The 20,001-nt window shown below is 40.7% G+C and overlaps 1 protein-coding gene across 2 annotated transcripts in view; it reads left to right on the forward strand.

Moving 5' to 3' along the window:
* LOC122866258 overlaps positions 1–20,001 on the forward strand; it is a 111,695-nt gene that overhangs the window by 62,186 nt on the left and 29,508 nt on the right. Inside the window, exon 5 of one of the 2 annotated variants that reach the window (XM_044175658.1) lies at positions 2,514–2,554. The exons of the other annotated variant lie outside the window; for it this stretch is intronic. Within the exon in view, the coding sequence (XP_044031593.1) occupies positions 2,514–2,554 (41 nt within the window). The remainder of the gene's footprint in view (positions 1–2,513; positions 2,555–20,001) is intronic. 2 annotated transcript variants of the gene reach the window in all.

Raw genomic sequence — 20,001 nt, forward strand, 5'->3', positions numbered from 1 at the left:
TACCACATAAGAAAGAAGGGGCATACTATGTATTTCCACAGTCTGAGTAGAAATATTTGGTAAATTTAATAGTGGGATATTTGGTGAACATGTTGCTTAAATAGTGACAATTTCTTGCTGTTATGTTATGTCCAAATATAATTTACATCATGACCATAAGAACCTTTTGCATGTATGAACTACTGCCTTCTGAACATTTGTAGTGATATTTATTCTTAAAAATAATTAAATTCATTTAAAAAAATACGATGTATTCATTCTATTTGCATTGGCATTTTTGTGACTGGGTGAAAATTGCTTTTGGAGACACAAATCATTTTCAAATGTACATCAGTTTGTAAAAATTAATATATAAAAAGTCATCATTGCTTGTGTTTCTCTCCAAAGAGTAAACACAATTTTCCTGTATAACAAAGCATGTGTGTGGTTGTTATGGGAACCGTGCAGAGTACAATATCAATAACACTGTTATCAATAGGTTAGTAGTTGTTATTTATGAAAGTAGTTTGTCATGTTTTTGCCTCTTTCTCCACAAATACGCAAGCATAATTTCTAAGACGATCAAGCATCTTACATTTCATCAGTTTTTAGGGATTCAATATGAAAATGACTTCTTGTGTAATCTAAAAAATGATTATGTGTTACAATGTTATATGTGCAACCAGTCCTGACCTGCAATAAATAGACTCCAGAATTAGAGAATAACCCAGTAGATCCCGCTTTGTTTCAGGACATGACCTCATTGCAATTTTGGTCCATCTTTTTTTTTTTTTTTTCAAACAAATCCTGACGGTAACGTGTGCCTGCTTAGCCCGAGCAGGGACAGTACGCTCCCCAAGCTAACATCAAACACCAAACAGCAGTTGTTATTTCATGGTTGCGTGCAAGCAGAACCAGGTCATCTGCACTGGGTTACAGGCCTGCTGGCTGTGTTTGTAATGTCCTCCAAAGTGTGAATCTTCCCTCATAGACATTGAGCTTTCCGCTCAGTATAAAATCATTATTTTATAGCTTTGACCTAATTGCTGTTAAATTAACACATTTAACAATACCTGTAATTTCAGATTTCAGACAAGAATATATTAGAAAGGAGGTGCATAAAAATAATCCAGCCGCTTGAGATGAAATTTTGTGTAGATGGTTTGTATTTTGACTTTGTTTAGGTACATTTAAAAGACGTCAAAAAAGTTTCATTGTAGAATGCTATGTATGATCACCTGAAGCCTTATTTTTCCTGCTATCATACAATATCGACCATATATTTTACAGTAGAAACCTTAACCTGAATTCTAGTCCATTAAAAAGGACGTATGGTATCTAGAAGTATGATATGTTGGATGAATTGCACCTCCTGCTAGATAAACATAATATAACAGGAAACTGAATCCTGTCTGTAATTACTGAGACAGATACTTTGTACTATGCGCCCTTGTAGTGTTTTGTGTGAGTGAAGCGAGGATGAGTGTGTGGGACCTTCCCCCTCTGACATTAGCAGGGGGTCAAATGTGCATGTAGGGCACCTGGCTCTCCACCTCCCCTCTCTCTGTGATGTTAAATGTCAACCAGCAGCATCCAGAGAAAGCAAGGTGAGCCTCCATTCTAATGCTTATGCCAGGAGATTATCACGTCTGACTCTCAAAGCCATGTTTCTCTTGTGTAGGGCAATTAAAGCTGTAAGAGAGGGGAAATTTACAGAATCATTAGCCTAAGGTTTTCTTTTTAGTGAAGTAGATGATCTTAGGGTTGGTGTGCTGGAAGGAAAACCCCTGGCTTTAATATAAATGTAAGATGAGCAGCTTAATCTTGATTTGCTGCAGAAAGATGCGTATTAACAGCCCTGCATCTCTTTAAATGTAATGAATACTCTCATCTTCCTCGTGTAAATATAAAGCAGTAAGTGAATTAAACAAATGAATGAATTTTATCTGGACACAGGTGGTCATGCTTCAGAAAATCATTTTGCTCTACAGCTTGTATTCCAGCGGCGCTGCCTCACATTGCTCAGCCAGAGTTCTTTTTAAAAAATAAATGCAGCAGGAGTGATATGATCAGATCACTGATTTTACAAGGCACAGTGTGGATTAATATATAGTTCAATAACTGCATCGCACGCTCATCCAATTGTCTCTCTGATTCGAGATGCAGTTCATGGTTGGCATCTCACCCATAGTGCCAAGAGGCTAGATGTAAATCTGCACTATCAGTCGGAGAAGCATGCTCGCTCAGAAATGGCAGCAGTCAGGACCTTCCGCTGCACTTCCACTGTTCCCTAATAGAAAGCCTGTTGAGGCCCAATCAGCAAGTCTGTTCCAGGCTTGTAAGTGGATTTCTCCCATACCCCCAAGGTTTGTGAAATGGGGGTCAATGGGTCTGTTATTGTTTTTCTCTGCCTCTTTATCCCTACATAGCTCTGTGATGTCAACAGCGAAGTGACGGAGCGAGCTGGGCCATGGAAAAAAACCAGAGAGGAAATAACTCCTATTATGATCTCTGTGTGTGTCTACTCTCAACAGGGCTGCAATTGTTCCAGTACCCCTATGAAGAAGGGAAAGAGGTAAATATCACTTATCCCCTGAACAGGTTGAAATGAAACAGCAGCAGCTGGCAGAGAGCTACTGAAAATAGTGAGTTTAGTCTGAAACATATCACTAAGCATAACCCTTACTGTCTCTCAGATGGTGTACGGTTCACTGTGCAATAAGGTTTCTCATGAAATTATTTAATATGTAAACAATGTTGTCAAATGTGCCATTTGTAAATGCTGCTTATACATTTCCCAGCAGGGACACTATTGTCTTACTATTATTAACATTTACTAAAGCACAGTGTATACAGCTTTTCACCTTGATGATTTCAAAGGAAAATGGAAACAAATATATATTCTCTAATGTGACTCTAAATAGAGACATATTTAACAGATGTCTTTGTCAGAGGCGAAATGGCATTGTTTTGCATTGTGTTATAGCCTGCTGCCATTTATTAAATGAAAGCGGGGATCTGTTATGAGGTGGAATTTTATGCCTTTGCCTGCAATGTGATCATTGCACCAAAGCACAGCCATAAATTTCTTTTGATATAATTGTATTAATGCAGCGAGTAATGGATGAGCATATGTTTCACACTGATTACTATCCCTCTCTGACTGTGTGTCCTAGTTGCCTTCCCATCGCCTGACTATCGGAATGAGAATATGTGCCTTGAGTTAATGCTGATTGCAGCAGCTGCCAACACATGAATCTCCATGGCAACAATAATGGTTGCCAGGCAACCATGCTCTTTTAGGGACACTGAAAGAAGCCCAAAGGCTTACTAAAAATATATATGGGTATAGTACTTCTTCAACGCCTCAGCCGTATGCACGTTATGCACGGAGTGACAAACACCTCAATGCTTTAAGACCCTGCGTTAGTTTCTCCTCTTCAGCTGCAGTGTGTGGTTACCCTGATGTCACCCTACTTTGGCATGAGCGCTCAGCTCTAAATGGCAGCCACAAATACTGATACCTTTCATGACATTAACACACAGAGGCATGACAGAGGAATGAATGCTTTGATAAGGTTTATGTACTGTATTTGGGGCCGTGGACAGCCTGGTTCAAGGAGATAGTGACGGTTTGTTACATTTGAAAAATGGGGCAACTGTCAGCCATCTTGGCTCCCGCATCAAGCTTCCCCTCGCAGCTCGCACAGACCCAGGTGGCATGCGCACACGCTGTGGAACAAAGCATTCCATCAGCGCAAGTGACATCACTGCAGTCAGCTCAGCTGTTTCTGCCTGCGCTATAAATAGTGTGGCGGAAAGAGCGGATTGCCTATGCAGAAAATATTTAACTCCTGACCCCAAGACTTGAGAGAAATAGATTTTTTTTTCTTGCATGGAAGTGATGAACTGGATCTTTGCCAGTGCATCAATCATGAAATATGGTTGTTTGTTCATGCTCGCTTTATGGTTGTATGTCTAAGTCCTTGCACAGTATTTTGTAAAAGTGTGATGTATTATCTTGTGCTCTGTGGTGAATTTATGATCAGTGACTGAGCTTTGAAACAGAGATACAGGGATTGTGAAGGATACATTAAAAAGTGATCATTTGTATTAAATATACAAGCAACTTTTCAGATATAACAGGGTTAACCATGTGATTTGAAACCTACATTCAAAGATATTCCATGTGTCACAATGTTGATTTTATAGTTGTTATTTATAATGAACTTAATGTCTTTATAGCATTGTATATGGTTTTATAAGTGTATTAAAGATTTTTTCCCTAAAATATACAAATTGTTTAATGACTATTTATAATGACAATCTTGTTTTCTTGTAGAAACAGACATTGCAGCCTCTAGTTGTGAAGCATGAAATTACACAGAGCAGTGACATTTGAATACCTTGCATAGGCTCTTAAATAGGTCAGACCTGCACCTTGGCTGATAAAGCAGCGTGTATCACAGACAGGAATAATCCTTGTGTTGTGGCTTCCTAACTGCGCTTCATTCATTGTGTCATACTAATTGGATGCTTGGGGTTAGGGCAGCATTTGTGCTTTTTAATATGATTTGTGAATGTATTCTAGTTGTTAGCTGTGAGTTGTTTGAAAAAGGTGGTTTGCTCAGAAAGTGAGGAATGTTGAGTTGAAGCCACAGCAAGGGAGTGCAAAGATAAAGCAAGGAGGAAAGCAGGGGAAGAGCTCAGTCCCACCATCCTGAGAGCCGGAGAACCAATCGCAGTCATCGATAATGTAGCATGTCAGCCGGCTTCCTGCAGTGGCTTTTGCATATTCTCTTTAAAACACTCACACAAACACTCTTCCTTCACCCCCAACACTAGTGCTGCAGCAGCCTGCTAGTCCAGCCAGCCAGGCTGAGGGTCGTGGCGTGGCTGGCCAGGCGCCAGGACGTGTGCAGGGGGCTATGCCATAGCGTTGGCCCTCACAAGCTGGCAGCATTGAGGAGCGTAAAGGCATTCAGTAGCGTGAATGTCCCTTTGTCTCAGAGCAGCGTGCCAGGCTAGCTCTAATGAGGCAACTCTTTGTGGCAGGCCTCTCAACATCAAGTGGGCTGGTGGACTCATTAACCTGACTACTGCAAATAAAGCAGGCAGGCACAAGAGACGCCTATGATAGCACACTTAAGGCCCGCTGAATCCCCCCACCACCGCCATCATCCCTTCACCTCCTCCCTTTCCTCTTTTCCTTCCAGTCTCCCAGGCTTCCCGGGGCTCCTCTGATAGGAGGAAATCAGCCTCTGGCCTATTTCAGGTGTCCCAAATAAGGGATGGGGGTGATTTAGCTGAAAAATGAATGAACTGGGTTTCCTTGCTTCTGTTGAACAGATGTAGTCTATTGGTGCAAGTGCATATGTACAAACTGTTTCAAAAAACATGATCCCTGTTTATATGTTTATTTACTACAATATTTCTTTCTATAGATACATCTCAATGAACTGGTTGAAGCTTTCTCTGTTGAGGTAGAGAATACATATCTTCCTATTGCCTCATAAATATCATGTGCAAGCTGTGAATACATTTTGTCTAATGGATACAGTTGGTGTACAGACTTTGTTAGATGTTGTGCCCAAAAACATTGAATCAAGTGCTTTGGGTATTTAAACACAGGTCAATATGCATTTGTATTTTAGTCTATCAATTATTGGTGTTGTTTGGGGTCAACATTTAATTGCAGTTTTATCAGTAACAGCACAACAGAACCACAGCTAGACTAACTGCAATATATTCTGTTTGGGTTTATTCAAAAGTGGAAAAGGAAAAAGGAGATGCAAGTGATGTATGGTAGGAAATATTTCAATCATCTTCTCTTTTAATTATTAGATACATTTCACCATGTCCAAATTATTGTTCTTTACTATTCACTCTTTTTTGATTGATGTGTTGTAGGCGAAATATCAGTTCCAAACACATTTTGCCTGTGAAGGTACTCTTTTGCTGTTATATTACTTCCTGTATTAGTTGAACTGCTGTCAGTCTGATTTTAGTTTCATGGTTAATGAGTCAAGTCTTTTTATACCATCTTGAATCTTTTAAACTTATCAACTTGGGCAATGCGTTGATCAACTTGACTTATTGAGGTCAGCGAAGCCTTTATGAGTTGTTCTCCAAACTAATGAAGCAGTTGTAATGTTGAAACGGGGGATCGCAGGCATGTCTGTTGAAATAGATTTACTAACTTGCTTTGATGAATATTTTTATAGTGGTGTGGAAGTCGTATATCTCGCCACTGAATTATGTATCCATGTGAAATTGGGTCATGAGCAGCTGTTCTCTGTACACTGGCAAGGACAGGTCAGATACTCATCTCACATTTTATAGTGTGTTGTTTTATATTTCTCCTTACTATTTATCTCTCATATGCCTGCTGGTTATTAACGCTCAGCATTATTGCTTATGGGTGTGGACCTCCCAGATATTGATTCGATGTTAATGTCATGTACTGTTTGATATATGGCCTTTGAAATTGCTCATGCATTTGATCAGGTTGCTTGTATGTAGATTAGATTCATTTGATATTCCACCTGCTATTTTTCATGATGTTTCCCCAGTCCCCACATTCATTTTACAGCCTCTCATTGTCCTCGCTGCAAAGTAAATGATCTTAATCTGGTGATACTGTGTACTCTTGATAAGCTCTGCACAAAGTCAGGCAGCAGCGCAGAAGGTAGGAAGAGGCTAGCGCTACAACAGGCACTAATCGTGGAAGTGCCTAATTTTCTGAAAAGGAATATTCATACCAACATCAAAGGGGATAGCACTCCTGACACTGACAAATTGCAGATGAGATTTCATTAATTAAGTAGGCCACTAATGTTTATTTATATAAAATTTAGGGTTGCATTATTGATTTGCCACCACAAAATGATCTGACACGATGCACATGGATTGTGAGCAGTAGCTCTCTGCAGGCGCAGACAGACAGCGGGAATATAGACTCGGGATGGATGGATATTTGGAGGGGGTCTAAGTATGTTTGAAGCCTAAAGATTGGAGTGGAAACACATGGAAGAGGGATAGGAATCAGTACTGTATAGCTAGATGCCTTTGCATACATATATGTATATATATATATATATATATATATATATATATATATAAAATGAAGCCAGAGCCTGTGGAGAAAAGGATGTTTTTGTTTGCATTTTGTTTGCAGACTGTTTGGGCATAAGATGTATGGATGGAAAGAAATCTATGCCACCACTATTTCTGCTTTTATGGGACATGTGGCAAATAAAAGTAGCAATAATTGTAAAAAATAATAATAAAAATAATTTAAAAAGTACACATCCAATTCACTTGACTTCATTCAGGGTAGATAACACTAAAAGCAGAGGCTCATATCTCCTCTCAACATTTACCACACATCAGCATTACCATGTGCATTTTGCCCTCTAGTTTTCTGCCTGGTGACTGTCAATATCAGGTTTCCTGTCTTTGTTACTGTCATCATTTTATATCTTTAAAACAGTATATTAAAAAAGGACACCATACATAGTAAGGAAATGCTTCACATTTATGGTTGGAATTTAGAAAATCCTCAATACATAGAAGATTGTCCTCTGAACGGCATCATGAACTTATTTCCTACATTTTTCTCCTATTGTTCCCAAGGGTAGGATCAAGGAGACAAGTCTAACCAGTTTGTGAGCTGCACATACACGCTTGGTGCTGTTTGTCAACACAACACATGTAGACGAATTGCTATTGACAAGTATACACAATACACCAAGGGCTACTGAGAAGACTCAATAAAATTGAAGGATAGGCTTGTTGAGATCCAAGGCCTTTCTAATTTCCTATAATGGACTCCTCTATTCTTTGAAATGTGATTTAGACTGGAGCAGTGGGTTTTGGTAGTCTGTTAGCCACTCTATCCATCGCTCCTCCCTGTAATGGAGAGCAGCATCAGAGTCACCAGGCAGAGACACACACCGCAGCATTCATTCAACCACAGCTTCTTGTCTGTCCCACAGTAAAACATTTGACTGAACAAAAATCAATCGTAATTAGATCAGATGAAATGAATCCAGGTGTCAGAGTTCAAGCTGATACTAATAAACCCAACGGTCTGTTCCCTGGATTTGTACCATGATTTATCTGTGACACTAAATAAAATAATGCTACAGCCTTTCCTGTGTGTAAAGATTGCTGCTTTGTGTTGGTAGACAAATGTAGGGTTTCTCATTTTTTATATGTCAGTGCTATTTCACAGTCGGAATTGGTTTATTTTACAGACTGTAAAATGGCACACAGGTAAGAATGCACACATGCTTGTGTCAAGGTCCATACGGTGTGCTTTTATTGTAGAAACAGATCTTGGGTTTGTGTGTGTGTGTGTGTGTGTGTGTGTGCGAGTAGAGCAGATGAAACTGTTTCTGTTCTCCTTTTCCTCTCGGGCAGCGCTCTGATGGCAGGTCCAACGGGATGACTACCTGCCATCTGTCCAGGTATCCTGCTCTGCACGCCTTCACCCCACAGCTCTGTGGAAGTGTCTGAATCTGTGAGCATGCCTGTGTGTGTGTGTGTGTGTGTGTGTGTCTTATGTTTGTTTTGTTTTTTGCCCTCTGTTCTCAGAAACATAAGACAGTAACACTCTCACGAGCCTAACTTCAATACACAACAATTTCACCCACTCTTGATTATTATTTTGTATTATCGCGTGCACACACACAAACTGACACTTGTTGAACACGTATTAGTCAATCAGGAACCCCTGGACTCCCATTACCAAGGGATATGCCCGTATATGTATGTGTGTATGTGTAGAGAGACAGAAAGGTGTAGAGGTGAAGCGGAAGGCAGAGATAGGACAGTAGTGTGCGTGTGCGTGTGTGTGTGTGGCAGGTGGTAAATGACATTGCGAGCCAACAGACTGAGGTCAACCTCACCGGGCATAAGCCCAAGTTATATTATCAACTGGGTAGCTGGCAGCTTGCTCTGCTGTACTGACGCTACTGTCCACACCCACTGCTATCCACACCTAGACAATCTCACACACACACACACACACACACACAGACAAATTCTAACAAAATGTATGGGTTTTATTGCTGGTAGCAGCCACAGCATTGCATTCCAACTGTAGCACCAATTTAAACACAAAAATTACCTTGAAAAATGTCAATATGTTCTCTCTATTTGAGTTATATGGCTATTTAGAAATAAAGGGAGGCCAGGAGATGCAGTGTTCATTTTAATAGTAGCGTTTTAAATTATCTGTAGCATTTTTATTCCACAAAAGCAACAACCGTCTTTATGTTTTCCCTGGTAACACTTAGTCACACCAAGGCCCTCCGTTTAGCATTTATAAGCAGTATACAAACATTTATAACACACTGTAATATAGTAAGCAGATATAAGGACATTTTAAGTGTCTATTAATGTACAGTATTTGTCAACAATTATAACTATGAAGACACATTTTATATTATTACAGCTGTGTTTTACTGTCTTGTCATTTATTATCTGTTTATACACCAATCTCCACTTATGGGTGACCACAGGAGAAGTTATAGTTGTTGGCAAATACATTAATAAAAATGTATCTGCTTACAACAACATTATAGTGTTATAAACCATTTATTCAATGTTTATATACTGTGAGTGCTAAGGGGACTTAAAGTAAAGTGTTACATTTCCCCTGCATGTCTCTTTTGTAGTTTATACTAAATATGATCCATTGTTTATTGTTGTTGTTTTTTGCATAAATATCTGATCAAAAATGACAGTGAAAGATTGAATTGAGGACATTTTCACTGTTCAAAATAGATCAAGTGCCTTTGCTTGATAGCGCAGCGAGTCTCGGGCATCGCGTCGTCCTATCTACATCATCCTCTCAAAGTGAAAGAAAAATCTTCTGACATGCTCTCATTTTTTTTTTGCGGCAAGTCATGCTTCATCAGAGCGGTGTGCTGTTTGACCCACTTTACTTCAACATTTCATCCTCCGTTGTCTCAAAGAAAACCAAATACCACAGTGTATTTACAGTAGTTGGGAAAAGATACAATTCAGCAGCACTGAACACTTGTACAGTTAATACCACAGTTACTTTATTTAATATTTGTAATGACAAACTGCTTATTGAAAGATACGTCCCTATGATTTGTCTTTTTTTGCTATGTGACAATTCAGGCTTCCTACTAAGAGCTCTGCTAGTGGACATGGATGTATATATGTGTTCACATGTGATACAAATATTTCCATCAGTGGTGGCATGGCAATGATGAAGAGAGATATACTCCCAGCAGGTGTTGGTTACCATTGGTTATCTGTCTCCAGATCAGAAGTGTGTGTGTGTGGAGGGAAGGAGGTCACAAAATATGACAGCAACATTTTGTGATTTTACCCCTGCTGAGATAGAGAGATGCTGAGGAGATGGGGGAAGGGATGGGTTGGAGAGAGAAAGAAGGGAGGGGTGGGGGGCCACGGCAGCTGGCTCCTTTTTTCCTGTCATTATCCCTGGTCGCTGTTTCAGTCAGCCCCATTTGATGAAAGTCAAATAGTACACTAGCCCTGATTATGTGACAACTGGAATTTACCTATTTAGTTAATCCTGCATCGGGGTTTAGATTTCAATTAATTTCTCTCTGGTTGCTCCATCCTCCCACGGGGTGGTGAGAGCAGGGTGGGGGAGGGGAGCCTGCTGTGTGGGTGAGGAGGATACAGTATGATGGAGAGGGTGGGGAGGGGAAGCCATACATAGAGAACAGAGATTGCGAAAATGCCTGCACAGCACATTCAGATATACTATGCAGGGCAGGGAGGTTGTACCTGTCTGGTTTTCTAACTTTAACTGTGTAGTCAGGGAGCAATCAGCTGAATATTTTTATGGCTTTTACTTCCTTTGCAAGGGATTTATGGTGTGTGTATGACTGCAGCATATGCACGCATGTCATTGTACCTCCCTGCACAGTGTTCAGCAAGCTGTCTGATATCATACCTACATGCTTACTAGTGTGTGCTCTGAATGCTTTTTGTTCATACGCTTGTGTGTAAATCTGAGCGCATGCGACACACATTTCAGAGCATGTATTTATGTCTGTGTTTCACACAAAAAGCTGCATATTAATCAGGTCTCAGAGGCCCTTTAGAGGATCAAACCCCCCAGGTTGTGATTTTCCGCCATTAGTCTTACGAGGCTGAGGGGACTGGGACTGTTTAGGCCAGCTGAGCCTCTTGCGCTGAGGGAACAATGCTACTGTATCTCCTCTCTCCTCCTCTCGACGTCTTCTCCCCTGTCTCTACCTGACATTCCTTGACATTCTGATGAAGGTTTGAGTTGGAGCCTCCTGGCCGTGTCGCCATGGTAAATCTTTCGCCATATAGCGTCCAGTCACACTGGGTGTCTGTGATGGGCAGAGTGCCTGGTGTGATGCTGCTGCACATCCATTTCAGACATAAGCAGGTAAATTCCAAGAAGCAATATGGGTTTGAATGTCACATCTAAAATTTCTGCAGATACTTGGATTTTTGTAAAAGAAAAGAAAAAAATCCAATTCTTCTGCTGTATAACATTGATGTTATATGGAAACAACAACATTAAATGCCTAATTTAAAGCATTACCAATTTGCTCTTGCATTTTGTACTTCCACTTTTGTACTACTTTATTCCATAAATGTAGTTAGAATAAATTATAGTATCTTTTGAACAAAATATAAGAGCCAAGCCTAGATAATTTCAAATGTACGATTTATTCAAGAATGAAAGGCCTGCAAATTGTCCTCATTATGACATTTTGCCTTGAGCATGTGGAATGTTGTAAGTTTGCCCTTTTAGTTACTGACATAATTCACAATGCTCTTCATAGGAAAAAGCTACATGTGAATAATTTAAATCAAGTCAAAAGACTCTGCTTAAAGTACGAGTTCTTTTTATTTTTTGTGTATTTCTGACAATGATTTCAAACAACAAAAGGCACACAGTGGAGCTTTCTTTCAGACTGGTCAGGGCTTCCTTTGCTGATATTAAAGAGCAGCATTTACATCATTTGTGGATTAGAAAGCTGTACCATTTTAAATAGTCTTCCAATATTCAATGTTAACATTCTGCTAATGCATACTGCACCTCCTTTTAGCCATGAATTATAATTTTTTACTACAGTTATGTCTGTCACAATTTTGCACCATTTGTTTTGTATAACCCTAACTGCTGTGCTTCACAAACACATTTCTTTTCACTACCATTTCATTAATTCCATCCAATAATTAATTTAATCTTAAGTGTAAAGAAGGAACTTGATTTCTTATGTGTAACTCCTTTCATCATGTAGTGTCACACTACAAAAGCATCTAAGCAGTTATCAAGGTTATCAAGCAGTTATCCCTCTGCTAATGTGGAAGCTAATGGCAAAGCTAATGAGAAAACTAATGCGAGGAGGTGATGGTGGTGGTAGCTTAAGATAATGCCATGTAGAGCTCCTGCAGGGAGTCCTCACTCTCCATCAGTTCTCATTAATAGAGATGAGGCTGTGGTGTGAAACGAGGCTGACCCTTAATACACTGCCAACCCGCTGTAATCTGCTTCCACCAGTACAGCCTGACAGTGGAGCTGGATACTTCTCCTTAGCTTACCTCCACCCAGGTCTGTAGCTCCTCATCCTTAACCTGTCCGATCCCTGTGTGGTTCTGCTCTGCCCTGTCCTCCCTGCCAAGGTGAAGCACTCAGAGCAGAGGTTGCTGGGACACTAATGGTTCTTGGCATCCCGGTTCACTAACAACACCTCCAGATTAGTGAGGATACCAATGTGAAGAGTATAAACACTTTAATGACACACTAAGCTGAGGTAGAGTGAGGCAATGATGAAAACATCCTTCAAAATATGATTAGAGATGAAGCTTTGCATTTGTGTAACAATGGTCTATTAAAGGAATAGTTCGACATTTTGGGAAATACACTTATTTGCCTTCTTGCTGACAATTAGATGAGAAAATCAATATTGTTTTCATGTCTGTACGGAAAACATGAAGCTACAGCCTGTTAGCTTAGCTTAGCACAAAGACTGGAAACACCAGGAAACAGCTAGCCTGGCTCTGTCCAAAGGTTAAAAAAAAATTGCCTACCACCACCTCTGAAGCTAACTAATTAACATGTTATATCTTGTATGTTTAATCTGTACCAAAACTGAAACATAAAAATGGCACATTATGGTGACCTGGAGTCTTATCATCACCATGAGGTTGCCCGGCAACCAGCAGAGACTCCAGGAAGTCACTGAGCCCAGCCAAGAAATAGTCCAGCCATGAATGTTTTAAGAGAGCCTTGCTGTCAATTTGCCCCTGTGGCCCCTGTCATGGTACTGTGACAAAAAAAATCCCTTGCAGTCAAAAAATAATAATTTCCCTATAAACTGTCATTATAAGAGACTCAACCCATGAAGTTTTATATTGAACTTCAGAGTTGCTCGTAGGCTGTTTTTTGCTGGGGGGTGTTACTTTGGGACATAGCATAGCTGTATATTTCACCCAGTTTTTATGCTAAGCTAAGCTAACTGTTTCCTGGCAGTGGCTTCATATTTAACAGGCAGGCATGAGAGTGCTATCGATCTTCTCCTCTTAACTCTCGACCAGAAAGCAAATGAGCGTATCTCCAAAAATGTTGAACTATTCCTTTAATGTGTGTGCACATATGTCATAGAAAGGAAGACGCAGCAAAGATTGTGTGACAAAATAATTGTGTGTCAACCACATTCAGAGAGGAGGCGTGTGTGTGATAGAAAGAGACATGTACAGAGAGTTTTCCTGGCTCTGTAATGGCTGCCATCCGCTCTCTCTCTTTAACCCCCCCCCTCACGGCTGCGGCTCTGTGGATCCTCTGTGCCCAGGCATGCTGTACTGAACATGCATGGCAGCGTGTCTCCTCCTGTAGCAAGCTACGTCCTGCACCACTCCTTCCGCTATTTCAAGGAAAGTGCAACCTTTGCCTTGGGCCTTAATTATGTTCAATTTGCCAAGCTGGGCCTGAAACCATTGGGGGGTGGAAAAGCTCTCTGACCTATTTATCAATGCAGCTTTTTCCTTCCACTGACTGAGACCAAACCAAAAAGATACAGAGCGAGAGAGAGAGAGAAATAGACTTTACTCAGTTTTCACATAGAGCAGAGTGCATCAACAGCAAGATGTGTGAAAAAACAGGTGTAACAATAGTACAATATATATGTATTTGCTGTGTATTTGCATTGCTGCGTGCTGATCGTCACTACTGTGGGTGTGTCCCTGTACTGTTTCCCTTTTTTCCTGTCTTACGTTTTAGCTCATTTACATAATTACCAGAACAGTTTGATTATATAGTGAGCTTTTTTTTTATGTTCCATAATGAGCACTCAAACCAAATCAAATCCTTTGTAGCAACTACAGTCTCAAAACGCGATTCAGAAAAAATGAAACAGCGTTAGTGTTTGTTTCACCTGCGGCCAACAATGCTGTGTTATCTCCCAACTAGACCTCTGCTCTTTCAATAGAGACTGAAGAAGCTTCTTCAGACCACATGATTGGAGGTAAACACTGAGGAGGCCATTGACCTTTTATTATAGCTTCTGATAAGGCCAACTATCTCCCCTCTCTACACTGTGCCCTAAATGTCAAGTCACTGTATGTGTTATAATTACTCTGAGTTGGTATTTTCCTCCTCTTTAGGTTTCAATGCATGGAGAGCAAATCTCACTAGTTGAGGTTGGCTGAGGACATGTCATACTACGTTAGACGTGTGTGGTTAATTTAGCTGTTCATGGGATGATAAATTTCCTATTTTTTGTAACATTTTCCAAAGATGGAAGGCATTCTCAACGTTGAGAATTCACCTCCCCAGAGTCGAGAGCTTGTGAATACATTCTCATTAAGAGGTTTTATGCATGAACAAATAAACAAATGCTAATAAACTCCTAATTATTTTCTCATAGCAAATTCCGGGATTTTGAATATTCATGTTTGACCAAAAAGTAGTGCAATTATTTTTCCTTTGCCTGTTACTGAGCATGCTATTTTTGAAAAAGCTTCCTTTTAAAACTATTTGACAGTCAGAAAATTATTTCAAGAAGAAAGAAGTAACTCTTGAAGTCAAGAGTTGGTGTATGTTTTACAAAGAAGATTAAATTTGAGTCATTGTTGAAAGAATATTTTGATTACAGCACTAAAAGAAGAAAAGGCTCTTTTCTGCATGATTATATTTAATTGGTTGATTAATAATTTTTTTTCTCCCTGCAAGCAGTTTCAGTCAAGGTTTTTGCCTGCAGCTGTAGTCGATTTTATTTTGTTGTGAAAGATTATGTCAGAGTCCTGCAGTATTTCCCTATAAAAGAGGAACGCCCTCCAAACATTGACTCAATACAATGCACCATATTTCAGTTCTATTGTGATTTTCTTTTTCTCCCGTGAAAACATTGTGCATCACTAATGCAATTTGACTTGTTGGTGCAATTGTGTGGAAGAAGGTAGGTCCATTTCGTTGAGTGTCAAGGAAGGCTTTTAAACTGTCACCTCACTCTCTCTTTCCTTCATACAGAAACCTTTTAGGGGTCCTCTTCGCTGGCTTGGACAATGGAGTGTAAACGTTGTTTACCTATTCTGATTTTTGCTGTTAAGTTATTCGCTAGTCTGATGACTGATCAGGTCTGAGAGACCTTGTCTGTTTTCAGGGATGTATGTGTGGGAGTGAATGCATGCAAGTATGGTGGGTTTTGACATTGTGAATGTAAGGGGTTTGGCGCATACAGACATACCATATCAGGAGTCCAAGTCTAGTTTGCATGTCGACAGACTGCCATGATTCAAGATGGCACCTGTCTCACTGATGTCTTTACCGCTGCTGCTCTGAGCCTTCTGCAGCTTAGTGACAGTCCTCGCTGACAAGAAAACCCAGTGAGAACCAGAGGCAGAATTTGAGATTAGGAATGTTGCTATAAGCAGTAAGATGCATGAATCTCTCTGTTAAGGACAGGCTCTATATTAGTCGTTAGATTAAAAACTGTGGGGTGCTAAAGACGTTAGTCAGACTCATTCCATACGGTGATTTGCTGCATGCCTTTTAACGAGTGCAGCCTTCACTTGCACATGGCAGAAAATTAAGTGAGGAGAAAATGAAATTATGATTTGCGATGACAAAACTGAGACGTGTGCGTGCTACCACAAAAACAGCAACAACTCATGAATAATGCATGGCTGCCGTGGGCTATAGATTAAGTGTGAATATTCATTAATTTGCTTGCCCTTTGGGAGGTGATACAAATTCATACAAAGGCATGCTGGCAATTGGGTTATCCACCACTCATATGAGTAAATAAGGGTAACTACGGATGGCACTGGTTATTTCTTCTTAAATACCCAAGCTGCCAGCAAACTGAAGGACAGCGGCTCTGTTAAGAAGTTTAAACATGGTTTTGATGAAGTAGTGACCCCCCCAGCTCTTAAGTGCTAAGTCACCAGAGCAGGGAAAGCCCATTAGCGTAAAGAAGGTGGGGGAAGGCGAGAGTTTGAGTGATTAGACTGATTGGATATAGCAGCACTAGGTTGCTCAGGTCAGGACTAATCAGCTTCAGAATAGAAGGAAGGTCCCTAACGAATAAAACAGAGGAAGACGGAGAGATGCGACCGCTGTCCAGTATAAACAGGCCTCATGTCACACACACAAACAATAACACCCTCATATAGCCCCGGGCAAGCATAGTGCAGTTACTGAGTCAGCATGGAGATGGATGATCCACCACTGAGAATAAAAACAAAACAGCTACTATTTGATTGTTCTCTTCAGCTGCACCAGTTTGTGCTTTTGCACAGAGCCAGTACGCCCAAAATGTCCTGAAAATCAGAAAAGAAGAGAAATTGGGGAACCATGCACTGTGAATGGCTCAGCGTCTGCAGGTTTTCAGTCTGCACCAGGCAATTTCACTGATAACACAACTTCAAACAGAGCAGAGGAACTATTCAATGAAATCACCTCTTGTAGTTTTTGCTTTGAATGACAACCTACAGACTTTCATCCCTCTATGGCACATGGTTGCCCATTGCTGACTTATTTTGACAGTATTTGGCTCACTTACAGCACTCTGTACCTGCACTAGCACTTGACTGTGGCTTCCTTTCCACATTCACTGTGTCCTTTTTCCTCAACCATGAAAAAACATACTGTATAGGATAAAGTGATTTTGTTTAAGGGATCATTTGCACATTTAGCCACAATATATGGAGGAACCCACTATGTGTATTGCTCCGGCTGCATGGCACTGGCACGAGAAAAAGCAGGGATTGGACGGAGATAAACGACTCATTAACCCCAAATTGATCATGAGCTGCACTCTTGTGAGGACATTTCATCATTAATATTTCAACTTCATTATTTGTGCGCCTTGTTGACGCAGAGGTTCTAATTTACACGTCACCATGTGATGTATGAATTATTGTAATGAACAATATTTGAGCAGTTATTTCTTCCCCCTGCCACCATTTTTCTTTTCCCCTCCTCTCTTTGTCTAATCACCTCTCTCTCCTGATATTTCTCCGTGTGCAGAAATAATTTGGCCTCATGATAAACTCATGGACTAAATCCTGAAGACTGTCACTTATAAATCAAACTGCTGGCTGAGGGAATTGTGCCACATACAGATGTATGACGTGCTGGTGCAAAGTTTTTGATTTCTGCTTTGTTTCGTTCACTCAAAAGCATTTTTAGTATCGAAAAACACTTTTGAGAAATGCTGTCGGTAGAGATTGAATTTCTTAAGAGTGGCAGAGAGATGGGCAAAACATTTTCATGAAGTTTCGTGTTTGTCTCGCCTGAGCTGTTTCCTGTGCTGTCCCAGCTTTTATTCTGTATGACATGTAGTAGGTATCAGCGTGGTGATTTGCTATCCCGTAGAGGTGGATTGTCTGCTTTGCTTTGTTTACCTCCCTCCCTGATGTCCCCGTCACTTGTGCTCAGTCAGATAGCAGCGACAGAGAGAAACTTTCATTTCCGGTAAACCATTGCCTTCAGTGTGCGGACAATTCAGAGCATCCACACTCCACAAATCATTCTGTACACTTCTACTATAACATCAAACAGCTAAGAAACATGTAATCTAAAGTCAGACAGCGGGTGTGCTCTGAATTGTTCACACCAACATGCCAACACCTTTAACAAGACATCTCATTTCAGGCACCGACACTGTTGCCGCAGCTTCGACTTTAATAGACTTCTCTGGGTGAGGTTTGAGGTTCAGAGCACAGAGCCAGATTGAGAGGTTTGGGGATTGGAGGTGAGTGCAAACCTGTGCATCAGCATGTCTTAATCCCAGAGAGCCATAATCTGGGATTAGTGATCCTCTCCCCACTGGATCCAGATTAGAGCATCCGCTCATGCAGCAGGCTCTGCACCAACGGCTGGCGCCACCTCCCCAACCCCTGTGGGAGGAGCTTGGAAAGGCTGTGGTGCTCCCTGATTGGAGGGCACTCTGGATAAACTATGTGGTGACAGGGGTTGCCAAGGCGATCACGCTGGCTTTTCAATGATTGGTTGTGTCAGAGCTCAGGATGGCTGCCTGTCCTCAGACCCGCATTAGATCACTCACTGGAGAGGTACTTATATTAACGTATCCACACACACACACACACACACACACACACACACACACACACACACACACACACACACATTGTTGAACATGCATGTAAACTGCATGATGGAAATCTTTTCACTTTTCATACCAACAAATAACAACATACTCATTAGAACAGAGAGACATTGATTTATGGATCTAAAAGTGAGCAGTATTTCATTTGCACGTGTGTGTTGGTAGGTAGATCTTGTGCTGTCAGATATCGGTCATACACACACACACACACACACACACAGCGGCAACCCACATAGGTCAATCTCATCACCCTGCTCACTGGCACATGGTGGAACCATAATCCTAAGGGTCAGAGGTCAGCTTCATGCTGCTTGCCTGGCTGAAAGGGCAGATGGGACACACACACGTGCTTACACACACACACACACACACACAGGTCAGCCTCATGCTGCCGGGTTGGTTTGAAGGGCAGATGGGTACATTGTGTCATTATGGCGGCCGGGCTACAGCTTGTGGGGGGTGGCCATATTGACATTGAGAGGAAACGCACTGGGTCAGGTGTACAGAGGACTCTGAATGTAGTGTATTATGTGGAGGCCTTCGTTTCGAGTGTGTATTAATTTCAGATGGTTATATCCATGACCTCTCTCTCTGGATTTCTCACAAATAAAATCATCTGCAAGTCATGTAAATGCCATTTAAATTATTTGCAATTTTCTGTCTTTTACATGGCTGATTTAGTAGGTCATTGTGAGTCTGATTTTTGTTTTTCCCTGAAAAGCCATTAATGCAAAAAGTGATTTAGACTGTGTGCAGGAAGCCTGTAAGGCAGAAAGTCAGCTGAATTGTTCTTTCTGCCCACTTCTATGTTCTCATTTGGAGCTAATCCACTTGAGGGGTTTTATGAGACGGAGAGTCTCATAAAACCCCTAAAGTGGCAAAAGTGGCAAAGTGATATTATATTGATTTAGTAAAGTAACATAAGTAAAGTCGGAAAACCTTTTTGTTTTGTAGTACCTCTATTTGGGTCACAGTGCACACACGCTTATAGCCCAACTTTTTTTCTACCTTATGCGTAGGGGAGCATTTTCTTACTTTCTTGCAAAGAAACATCATCAGTGTAACTATCTTTTTTGGAAACATCATATACATGCTTCATTTGGCTCGCATGTCTCAACCCGTTTATTGCAGCAGAGATACAGTTTGGGAGGTTTATGTTTTGTAAGCTGCTTCCATTGCATTTCCACTGCAAATGTGGTATTAAAAATACTGCAATTTTAAGAAATTTAATACATGTATAATCTGCTTTTGCTGGATTAGGCTCTGACATTAGAACAAATCAGGAAGACACAAAGGGCAGGGAATGGGTGTCTAAATATACTCCCTTTATCCGTCACTGCATCAGCCCCATTTTTGGGGCTTCTGGTGATGAGCGCTGGTACTTTGTTTTTGCGAGAGA

The sequence above is a fragment of the Siniperca chuatsi genome, linkage group LG19 (genome assembly GCF_020085105.1).
Source record: "Siniperca chuatsi isolate FFG_IHB_CAS linkage group LG19, ASM2008510v1, whole genome shotgun sequence".
Taxonomy (NCBI): domain Eukaryota; kingdom Metazoa; phylum Chordata; class Actinopteri; order Centrarchiformes; family Sinipercidae; genus Siniperca; species Siniperca chuatsi.